This window comes from Malus sylvestris, chromosome 14 (genome assembly GCF_916048215.2).
Source record: "Malus sylvestris chromosome 14, drMalSylv7.2, whole genome shotgun sequence".
Classification (NCBI taxonomy): domain Eukaryota; kingdom Viridiplantae; phylum Streptophyta; class Magnoliopsida; order Rosales; family Rosaceae; genus Malus; species Malus sylvestris.
In genome coordinates this window covers 10092794-10105393 of record NC_062273.1, presented here as the reverse complement: position 1 = coordinate 10105393, position 12600 = coordinate 10092794, and the positions used below count along the sequence as shown (strand labels likewise).

Below are 12600 nucleotides of genomic sequence, written 5' to 3'. Positions count from 1 at the left end.
GTTTAGTTAATCAATTGTAACAAATAGTTAGATACTTTGTTTGAAAATCGAGTTTACTAAGAAATTGATTATTTTCCTTCACCAGACTTCCTTCGATAGATCATCCAACATCGTGAGCCAATTTTTTCTTGCCAACCATTCACAAAAATTGAAAACTCAAAACACAGGATTTTGGGTGTGGATAAATGTTTTTAATCAATCAAGAAAGCTACAAGCCTTTGTTGCAATAAACTGAAAATTATACACATGTTTAAGGGGTGTGTTATCCACACACCTCATTTTACTTCTTACACACCCCTTGATAATTTCTGTCCGTTGATCTTCTTCAATTCATCCGATCCGACGGTCGAAAATTAAAAAGGTGTGTGAGAAGTAAAATGGGGTGTGTGGATATTACACCCCCATGTTTAATAGCTAGCAATTTTAAAAGGGTAATGCTAGGGAGACCAAAATTTTAAGCCAAATTTGCAAACCAAATGATGTGGTTGTAGACGATTGAATTATTAATTAAGTGTCGATTAACGTGCTTTGTTTCTTATTGGTGACACTGACATATCATTTAGTTTATAAAGTTGGTTTAAAATTTTTGTCTCCCTATCATTATTCATTTTAACATTCCTAACATTATGTACATTTTGGGCTCTTATTTAGTTTTGCAAGAAGTACGAGTAATAATAACTCAGTAATGTGGAAAAACCATTTATATTCCAAATTTTCGCCGTAGACACTAGTATTTATAGATGCATGATTGCACCATCCATAAGCATACTTCTCTCCGAAGTGAGAGTCGTTCTCACTGCTTCTGTGAGACTTTTAGATCTAAGCATCTCTGGTGGCACTGGCCCTAGCTTCGGTTGTGGTATGTTGTTGTGTCTTCTTTTCACTCTTTTCCTTCTTTTCTCCTTTCATCTACTGGTGGTTCTCCCAATTTTTCAATCTAGGCCGTCCAATTCCTCAACCTCGCGAGTATACCTCTTCACAACTCTTCCTTGCTTCGATCTTTAGCCATGTTTTATGTTGAGTTCGTGTGAAGTTCCAGCGCTTTCACTGACTTGGGTGTTTCCAACACCACCACGTTCTCCTTGTTGTCTGCCGTTTTTCACAGTGTAGCTTAGGGATTTCCCTGAGCTTCATACATGTGGTTGGCTTCTCTCTCTTGGTTGCCGACTATTTCTTGCTTATGGCTGTGCATAGGTGGCGTCTGAGGAGGTGATGATCGGCGGTGGATGAAGAACGGATGGCTGGATGCTTCTCGGATTGGCAATGGAGAAAGCAAGAGATGCTTCTCGGAAGTTCTGTTGTTTTTGGGCCTGTTGTTGGGCTCACTTTTTGTTTTTTCTTTGTTTTAGGCCCCTTTTTTTGTTTGTTTATAGGTGTAAGTTGGGCCTTTATTTGTTTGTAAGTGTGCGTTTGATGTTTTAATAAAATCTTCCCCTTGAGACAAAAAAAAAAAAAAAAAAACACCATCCAAGTTGTGTATATCATTATGGCTTTGAGTTTAGGGTTAAGTACACATAACTACTCAACCTTTGGGGTTGAACCAAATTGGCCCCAACCTCTTAAAACATTTAAAATACTTACATAACATTTTGAAAATTAGACATTATTTTTAAATAATTACATTCGTTAAGCCATCAATGTAAGGGGATGATGTTACCACGTCAAGCGATGATGTCATTATTTTTAAATAATAACATGGACAATTTTTTTTATTTTTTATTTTGTCAAACATGGACAAAAGTTGAAGTTTGTCTTCATTGATAGTCATCTTTGAAGCTCTAAATCGGCCCCTTTAGCCCAGTTAAACGCTAATTTTTGATTGGCTAAAAGGGCTCGAGATGGGGATTCAAAGCTCCACAAGTGAGAGAGTTCCAATATGCTTCAATATTTGTTTATACCATCATTAATTCAACGCTAGTGACCTAATAAATATTCATTTTTTTAGAACGTTGAGTAGTTATTTTGAATGTTTTAAAATGTTTGGACTAATTTGAAATCACCCTTAAAAGTTGAGTAGTTATACTTCCTTCTTTGAGTACAATTAAAAGACTACGTGTGGGTAGTTATCTTATGAGAAGATCAATAATACTAGGGGTGGGCACTTAAAACTGAAAACCGAAACACAAACCAAATCGGACTGATCCGAATGGTTCGGTTTTGTGGTTTTGGAATGGTTTCGGTTTTGGAACCGAACCACAAAGTAGGAAACGGTTTGGTTTCGGTTTTGACTTTTGGAAACCGCACCGTAAATATTAATAAGAATTTAATTAAATGCCCATATTAGATGTCATCTTTTAATTGGTTGTTTGTTAAGAGTCCATACATTTAGTATGAACTCAACCACACTAGAATATCATCATTTATCACTTTCTTTCTCTTCTACATAATATCATCACTCATCAGTAGGGGTGGGCACTTGAATGCATTGTCCTACATTGGATATGTGATCAATGGGTAAAATGTTCCACACAAAGGACGTTGAGAAATCGAAATTGCAAGGGAAATAATGCATAGCTTCCTCATAGATTTGAGGGTGCAACCATGCAAGTATGTTTGCTGGGCAGTTATAATATATATCTGCCATGAGTCCATGACATTGGATCATTGATACATGTTATCTACTGCATAGAGTATGCATGTAAAGTTGCAAACCGTTCATTCATTTCTTCTTCCCAAGCCTTAAATTTTTGTGTGGCAATTGGTACCTAGCTAGCTAATAAGGTTGCTTTGTGAGGACTTTTTACTAGTTTTTAATAAGGGATTGGTTTCATTTTATATACGGGTTTATGACATTTTGTAGCAGTTCGATTAGCTACTGCTTAAGTTTAATTTATGCTCTTTCAGAGCACTCTCTAACATGTCTAGATTGAGAAATGCTTAATAATATGTTCTAATCTTTCATTTCGAGTTCTGATTTATGATCTTACTAGAAACTACTTTTCTTGTAGATAAGTTTTCTTAAAAATGGTTCTTTGTTGATTGCATTCATGTAAAGCGTGAGATAACGAGCGTTTCGTATTTAAATTGTATATTTTTTCGTAAAAGCCGAACTGATACCTTTTGAAACCGCACCAAACTGAACCAAACGGTTTGGTTTCATTTTGATTTTGGCTTCAAAACCGCACCGAACCGAATTGTGCCCACCCCTAGATAATACCACACCATTCACATTATAATTAACTCGGTGGTACCAAATAAGAAATCATACAAGCAGGCAATAACATAAAAACTATGAGAAGACAAAGCATTTTCATGTCTTCATAGGAATAAGACGTGAGCACATAGCTGGTGATGAAGAGATGTATAAAACAACAACAATGCCCTTATGGAAAGCATTCAAATAAATTAAATCGACTACTACCACGGTGATAACGTGTTATGAATTAGAAAAGAGTGAGAGAATCTCTACCGAAAATTTGTGGTGAGTGTGAGTGTTGCTTTCTCAATAGCAATCTTCTTTCGTAATCTTAGAAAAATGAGAAAAATTCATTACTCTTTGTTGTTCTGGTGCATGCCATAAAGCGGAATACAACAAACTTTTCGAGTCAAAATATTAGTGCTTCCTATTTCTTCGTTGTTTCAACGTGGATCATTCACATTAATTTCGACAAATTTCAGCCTTTCTTTCAAAAGACCTCTAAATATCTAAATTAGAAAATGATTCGAAAATATCTTTGGGGAAACCTATAAATAGCAATCCAATCCAAACCAATCCCCACGAAGTAAGACCATTCATGCAAATTGAGAGTCGACCATTTTTCATCGTTGACAATCTCACAAGAATGGAACAGTTGTTCGACAAGTTCTTCGACTCCGTCGCTAACCTTTTCAGCGGTGGCGGTGGCGATGAGATCCCCTGGTGCGATGGCGACGTCATCCACGTGAGTTCATACATTACATTGCTCATTTTCCGTTTGTTTCCCGGGAAAATTCTCAAAGAAAATCCAATCAGAGATCTGGGTTCCTCTTTCTTTTGATTTTAATCTATTGGGTTCCTCTTTGTTCATCCAAATTATTCGTTTGTTCTTTTTTCTTTTCTTTTCTGAATTGATTAAAATTATTAGGGGTGTGAGAAAGAAGTAGCAGAGGCCAACAAGGGTGACTCGGATGAACACAAGAGCGAAAGCATTATGCGGCTGTCATGGGCGCTTGTTCACTCAAGGCAACCGGAAGATGTGCAGCGTGGAATTGCAATGCTTGAAGGTAACATTTTTGCTGATAATTATTATTTTTAATAGCCAAAAGCTGCATTGCATCTAATTTTTAATTTAATTCTGCAAATTTGGCTTAAGCTTTTTGCTTTTGTTAATTTAATTTTCTGGTTTTGAGCTGGTGTTTTCGATTTCTTCTTCGACCATTGAATTCATGATTTACTTTCAAGGTTAATCTCTAATTGTTTAAAAGTGTTTCCAAGTTTATACAACATTTTGCTGGGTTAGATAATCATCTCGTTTTCAGTTGTTGTGTTTGGGATATGAGGAAAGAATACGGGGAAAGGAGGGATGGAGAGGGGTGATGGGAGAGTGGGGAAGAAATAGAGAACAATGAATAAAAACAAAATCTTGAAAAGTGAAAATAACGCATAATAATTTATGATTTTTGGTTTTTTAATTGTGTGCATTTCCTTATGTATTTCTTATTCATCTCTAGTACTATCCCTTCTTCCACTCTTCTAAATCCCTCATTTCTCCATGTATTTCCTATATATCTCAAACACAGAAACAAAAACAAAATGTTCATCAAATGGACCCTTTGTCTTTGTTTTATAATTATTGAAGAAGGAGAGGGGACATGGAGATGAAAACGAGGAGAGAGGTGTGAAGGAGAAAGGGGGAAGACGTTTTTCGCCTCGTATTTTCTGGATATGTTGGACCATAAATTAACTATAGTAATGTTGATTTTTGCTTCTTTCTGTCTTAAAAAATTGACACAACAAATTTTATAAACTACAACAAGCTGAGCCTTTCCCCTTTTCTTGTAATTGATAACTTCTGCATCCCAAAATTCTACCAATCTTTTATTTCATTGATTAACGTTTTCATTTAAAAAGAAAAATTAAAGTATTATATGGGTTAGGAGACACATTTTGACAACCATTTTGTTAAGCCCACTTTGCAATGCTTTTCAGCGATTCGAATCGTTTATATTTCTATTCATCGTTCATAGATCATTTTTGCAAAAAATTAGGCAAATCCAAAACCATTAAGACATTCATTTGTAGTGAAGAAAATGGACGAATACGATTTTGCAAAGAAACGCTAAAATGACTATCATTTAATCCAACGGTCATATGATTTTGGATTTGGGTAATTTTTAGTAGACATGATCTTTGAAGGAACACTTAAAAAGATAGACGGTTCAGATTGTTGGAAAAAAGTTACAGAGTGGACCCTACAAAAATGGGTGTCAAAATGTTTGTCAAAAAGTTGTCCTCCAATCCCGACCCATTATATAATTTCTCATATGACCTGAGTATGTTTCTGTTAGTACAGCTTCATTGGCCAACAGTAGCTCCCCTTTGCATCAAAGAGAGAAGCTTTACCTTCTGGCTGTTGGATACTTCAGAACCGGGGAATATTCAACTTGTCGGCATCTAGTGGAGCAATGCTTAGAGGTTTGTTCTTAACTTTCTTTGGATTGTACCAAATTTTACTAGAAAACTTGTAGGGACATAGTCACCACTCTTACCCGCGACATGTTCATGTGTCTTGCGATCATATGATTGGTGACCATCATTCAGTGAAAGTCTAGCCAGAACAATGCTATTTGTACGTAGGATCTGTTTATTGAACCATCAATAAAAGTTGACATTTTGAAGGTATCCTTCAAATGCGTGGTCCGTTTCTGGAACGTTGAGTGTGCACTGTGTTTGAGCATCTTTCGTAATTAGCGGATTATTAACATGGTGATATTTACTTGTCGTTTATTATTTAACGCAGTCTTGTAGTTAGAAACTTTGTGACTTTGACCTTTTGCTGGCTTACAAATGAGTTTCCTGCATTTTCCTGCTATTTTGATTTCTAACGTTTGCACAATATTCATGCTCGATTTGCAGATTGCCCCTGATTGGAGACAGGCTCTGACCCTTAAGAAGACCGTCGAGGATAAAATAGCTAAAGGTATTAACTAGAATTCCAGTTTATATTTTTGTGGCTGCATTGTAGCGTCAAATCAGATGGATCGTAAACACATTGTTTTAAATGCAGATGGCTTTGTTGGAATTGGCATTACTGCTAGTGCTGTTGGGCTTATAGCAGTTGGGATTATTGCCGCATTGGTTCGTAGGTGATACTGACAGCCATAAGCCAACAGTGTTCATAATGACTTGCTATCAATTACCCTTGTCAGACTGAGAATAGGGTAACAAATTCTCCAGCTCCACACCCTTTATTTTCTGGGGAAAAAGTAACTTTAAATCCAATGTATTTTGTGCGGGAATTAATAGGTTCGTTCCCTCCTGCTATGTTAATAATTTGATAATGCTTACTATGTTTTGCCATCATTTCGGCAAGTTTACACTGCAAATATATATGGAAAGTTCTGCTATCTTGTTCTTTTGGTCAGTTGGCTGGTTGCTATTGAAGATGTCCGATTAATATTCTTTTATGTATGTTGGCCTGACTCTGGTTACTCTATCAATCTAGTTCAATACTGTTAATAGTCTTCAACGGTTGTAAGGCCATACCAGATGGAGGTCTTTACAACTATACCAGATGGAGGCCGATAAGTTATCTCGTACATTTGTGGGAAGCTTGGTAAAACTTGGTTATGCGGCATCAGGGGACTGGCTTAGTCGGCTCGAGTTAAATCAAACTTTTCCAACATTTCTCCCTTTGTGCTGCTTAGGCATAAGCTCATTACTGTATATAGCTTGGAAGGAAGGTTACAACATGAGTGGATCATGTAGGAAATTTTGTTTCGTTAGATCGAAAAGAAAAAGAATCGGTTACTTGGGGGTAAATGAACATTTTTGTTTTTCACATTGAAGGTTGAGAGGTATGTGTCTCTTATGAGAAAGACTTTCTTAGCACTGGTAAGTGGTATCTCGTGTGAATCATACGTCATTTATGAGTTTTTCACATGACGTTGTTTGATTGACACGAGATGCCACAATGGGGGTTTATCTTGCCATAGAATTTGGTTCTCCTCTTGCAGTCTCACTTACTGGCCTACCCGAATATAACTAGCTAGGAGAGCGTCATATGGAGAGGTCAACTATTTAGTACTGAAAAGGGACAATTGATCAGTGATCAGTGGTGAAGCCAGGAATTATTCGCAGGAGGGGCGAAATTTAAAAAGGAATAAAAGGCTCCAAAAGAATTTAGATAATCATTCAAGGTCTTAGGGTTTGCTAGAAGGTTAGCTGATATTTCATTCAACTGAGTAAGCACATTTTATTGAGAAGATTTGGACTATTCGACATATTCAAAAGAGGATTTGGAGTATTTGAAATATTCAAATGAGGATTTGTGCATTAACCGTCTTATTTGAAGGAGGATATAAGTATCATTTTTTATAGTATCGGTCCATTACGTAAATGTATAATGAGAAAGGTCCTAAAAGACATTAGGCTTTAGTGAGGCGGCGGCATAGAGCCTAATGCCTAGCGCCTAAGCATAACCTTGATTTATTATATTCATATAAATAAATGCCTATTTATTATAATAATAATAAAAATATTAATATATAAAAATATTGAAAATTCTCCTTAGTACTTTGGTAAATCTAATAGTATGAGATAAAAATTCAAGTGATTATGAGTTCGTAAAGCTTTACGAAATATTTTTGTGAATCTATGAATTTATTTTATATTGTATATGTGTGACTTGAAACTCATATAAAAAAAAGGATATAGTGATTATATTTATATGATAGTGTGTACCATAAAAAATAAAAAAGAAATATAATTACAAAATTCAATAATATAATCGTTCTTTCTTTCTATTTTGTCGATTAGTATATCATTTTCTTTCAATTAGAGTGCTATCAGTTCTTCTGCCACGTGTAAAATGTAAACAAAATTCAAAGCACTCAAACGGTGTCGTGTAATTAAGTTATAATAAAATAGGGTTTTAACTTTTTTGTCTTCTTCTTTCCGATGGTGGGTATGCAAACTTTGCAATCTGCTACCGCACTAAGCTTTGCAACTGCAACCATGGCTGTCTTATTAAAGCCGAGATTCGCATCAAACCGGATGTTTGAAAAAAAAAAAAAAAAAAAGCAATCAGCTGCTGCGCAGCAGCAGAACCAGATCACCGGAGAACAGAGAGAGGCTGAAGCCTAAACCAGTCGGGTTTTCCAGTGAGGGGAGGGGCTGAACCAGGGCTCCAGTAATGTTTTCCGGCGAGGGGAGTGGCGGTAGCCACTCCTCGCCCTCACGTGGCTTCGCCACTGTCAACGATTACCAACATCCGTTGTGCTGATGTGTTAGCATGCACGACCAGTTGCCTTACGGCGAGAATTTATCAATAATAGTCAAAATTTAACATCTACTTTCATAAATGTTACTTTTCATAAAATCTTTCAAATATAATAGAAAATTCACATGAATAGACCTAAATACCCTCAAAATCCAAAACCCATTTACATAGAAAAACCAAAACAATTGAATAGATCTCCTCTGCATCTTTGTTTGAGGAACTATCATCCCCTATGATGCACGGGTACTTTGGTTTGGTTGTGTATCCCGTATCCGAACTTTTCGGATATGATATTTGTTGGATACTCTTGGATACTTGTTGGATACATATCATGGTTAACGGATACACTTTGACTTGACAAGTACACATATCCCACATTTGGGGTACAAGTATCATGCTTTTAGAATACTTTTACACTTCCAAATAAGAAATTAAAAAGAAAAAATTAATAAGAGACATAGCTATATTTGAAATCAGTGAATATGAATTATGAAGAGCCAACCTCTAATTGAAACTATGAATACAACTGTCACCCTTCTTTTATATATATCAAGGGAATTAGATTTTTAACTTTTCTTCTCCAACAAATCAAATGAACTTGAATTTGGATGAACTTGTATTATCAAAATATGTTCTAAATTATATATTTTTATCTTTGTTTATTATTATATAATTGTAATTGCCGTATACATTGTGTATTGTATCCTATTTTTTTAGAGATTTTTCGTATCATCGTGTCATGTCGTATCATATCGCCGTATCCGTGTCCATGTTTCACATATCATCCCCAAATTTTGACCTCTTTTTTTGTGTTAAGTTGGGCAAATTTGGGGAGCTAGGAACTCAAGGTTTTGAAATGAAAAGATGGAAGCCCTGAACATCCTTGTATCCCGTACCACCTCCCTATGGTCTAATTTTGTTCGCAACAACTCAAACTCCTCCAAGCCTAGGCCCTCTACTCTTCTTTTCCATCTCAGCTTTGGACTTTGAATTCTCATTGGCATCAAAATTTTTGTCGGTAGAACTAGCATGGGTCCTAACATTTTTGCCTTCGTTGTTTCTTGTACTCCTCTTAAGTCTTTCTTTTCTTCTCTTCTTGGTGACATGGAGTTTCTCAATTTCATCGTAGGACTTCTTTTTCTTTTCAATTTACAGTTGGTTTGACATCACGAAATGTGCCTCTCATTTTTTCTTCATTCTGATCTAATAGGGTGTTGTCTCTTATGTTTATTTGGTTTTAATTATGAGGGTATTTAGGTCAATTTAAGTGGGTGTTAAATTGGATGTTAAATTTTGGCTATAGTTGAAAGAATTTATAAATAATGATATTTATGAAATTGGGTGTTAAATTTTGGCTATTATTGATAAAAAATGACATCTTTCCTATTAAGTTAATAAAAATGGACCCCACACTTGCAACGTCGATAGTTAACAAATGCCTAGAAGGTTAGACGGAAGAGAGTGCAAAAAAGAAAAAAAAAAGGGTGTGGAGTAATTGTGGAGCCAAAAATTCATAAGGCGACACATGGACTTTTACCCAAGAAAGACAAGATTGCCCTCATTAAATGAGCAAGATTCTCAAGCATCCCTTACACGTAGCTCAGCATCCCTGGAAGTTCAAGCAGCGGACTATGACTGCTCAAAGCTACCCTGTTCGCTGCAGGGAAAAATCAAAGGCATTAAAGATAAGATTAATTACTACATCCTATCTTTAATACATTCCCGATTGAAGATTGTAACATCCCACATCGCCCAGGGGAGTGGATCTTGTAAGTCTTATATGTATATTCCCATCTCTACCTAGCACGAGGCCTTTTGGGAGCTCATTTGCTTCGGATTCCATCGGAACTTCAAAGTTAAACGAGTTTGTGTGAGAGCAATCCCAGGATGGGTGACCCACTGGGAAGTTCTCGTGTGAGTTCCCAGAAACAAAACCATGAGGGCGTGGTTGGGCCCAAAATGGACAATATCGTGCTACGGTGGAGTAGAGCCCGGGATGTGGTGGGGGCCCGGGCCGGGATGTGACAAAGATTAACTCTATCAACTAAGTAATCCCTATTTCAATCAATTAGGGATACTTCCATTATTATCCCAAGATATTATCTCCTAATCAATATCATGGGAATATTCTTAACTCATTCATCCAACAGATGACACACCATGGCCAATAAGATGTCGCCATGTGTAGGAAAAACGCTAACACCTAGACCGGCCACACCCTCCTATGAATACCTTAATCTTCACTAAATTTTGGTAAGATTTTTGCCATATAGAAAACCTTAAACACTCTCTTTTCAGAGAGACTAACTTAGGCATCGGAGGTCCTCGTAGGGGAGTGAGGCTTTGCTTTTTGATCAAAGGTGCTGATTATTTTGCAGGTACTTTTTTGTCAAGACTGAAGATGGCGGAAATTTGCTACCACAAATTGGTGCTTTCATTGAGAGCCTGATTCAAACGCTCGAAGAAGACTCTCGTTTTCAAATTTTCAAATTTTTAGTTTATACGTAAATTTTTCCACATGTTCCTATTCTTAAAGTTTTTATAAATTCTTTGAAATAGCCATTTGTAAGAAATACGATGATGAGAAATTCTAAAACCATGACTAACGGAACATCTTATGTTAAAGGATACAGACTGGATAATGGAGATCGTGACGTGGCCCCACGCCGTCGTTCTTCAAGGCTTATCACTGTGAAGGGTTCAACCTTACCACCACTAGGACCACCGTGACCATGCAAGCAGTGGCAGCCGCCACTGCAGTGGTCCACAGTGCACCTTCAGGCCATGGTAAATGAGCTGCAGGGCAACAGACCCATGGTGTAGCACCACCAGTCCAATATGCCCAGGCCCAAGGCAACAACGCCCATCACGTGTCTAACAACTGTAGGACACTTCTCGGCTACTTAGTCGCCACGTCTTTAGCAGCTGCACCGCTCTCAGCAGCGACACCTTCCAGCACTTTACCTTTGGTTACCCCATCCTAGGTAGCACCATCATCAACTGCTTTACCAACAGCAGCCTCGAAAGAAAAGTCAAGTAGGTTATTTGGAGATATGGAGAATGTCTTGAAGTTCTTCTCAGAAAACTCATAATCAAACGGTCTACCCTGGATATGATCTACATAGACTAACTTGTAGAAATCAGCTTGACCCTGAGTAATTATGACTTCGAGGCCGACATTCTCATTCCTTAACTGCTCATTTTCTTCAACTAGCCTAGTATGAGCGTGTTATAGTTCATCCAACTTATTCTTCAGGTTCTCATTCATAAACAACGCATCTTGCAGCTCAACTTTCTTGGACTTAAGTATACTGGCAACCTTCTGAAGATGAGTCATATCATTATAAGTGGAGATAAGTTCCATGTCTTTTGCATAGTAGGTTGACCGAAGTTTTGAATTGACTCGCTCAAGGTCTTGGATCTGAGGCACGTAGCGATTGACTTCTTTTTTTGCAGCCTCCAACATCGCCTGAGTCGCATCTAGCCTAGCCTTCAAGCTACTATCTTCTTGGAAGATGGCTTCCAGCTGCATAGAGGTGGGGGCAGAGACATTAGACCCTTTAAAACGATGAGTTTAAATTTCAACTTTTCAATCTTTTCAGCAGTTGAGCGAGCTTGAGCTACCATCATTGCCTCAACTTTTTTAACAGCCTCAATCACATTCTGGTTGACACTCATTGACTTGGTAACCAAGATCAAAGTCTTCTGCGTCGTAGTAAGCAAAGAAGTCCTCATATAGTTGGCAGGACATTTCCTGAAAGAACTTGAGCAAACCACATTCCTGACGTTATCAACGAACTTAGTGTAAGCATCAAGGTCCTCGAGTAGGTCAACCTTTAGCAGGGCACAAATCTCGACAAACTATCTAGAAGTAAACTTGGTTGGATTTCTCACCGTTACCCACACGATCAATTTTCTTATTCTCAGCAGGCATATCAGTTGTAACAGTAGAATGAGAACATGCCTAGGCGCCACCTTAGCAACAGAATCCACCTTCCCGTTTTTCATAACGGCGAGCCTCTCAGAAGCCAAACCAAAATTAGTTCCAGATGGACATCTCGATGTAGACCCAGATGCTGAGGGTACGATGGAATTTTTCACCATGTAATCCTGTTAGCCATAGTTATAGCCATTTTCGGAACAACAACGTTTGAAAGCTCAAAATCAGCAGTCTTTTTCC

The 12600-nt window shown here is 37.3% G+C and overlaps 1 protein-coding gene across 1 annotated transcript; it reads left to right on the top strand.

Annotated features, from left to right (window-relative positions):
* The first annotated feature begins 3621 nt into the window (after positions 1–3621).
* Positions 3622–6563, top strand: LOC126598470 (mitochondrial fission 1 protein A-like). Its single transcript, XM_050264835.1, has 5 exons — positions 3622–3881; positions 4065–4203; positions 5493–5614; positions 6056–6119; positions 6207–6563. Exons 1-5 carry the CDS (start codon positions 3735–3737, stop codon positions 6287–6289), a joined length of 555 nt encoding a protein of 184 aa, XP_050120792.1. The 5' UTR covers positions 3622–3734; the 3' UTR covers positions 6290–6563.
* The last annotated feature ends 6037 nt before the right edge of the window (positions 6564–12600 follow it).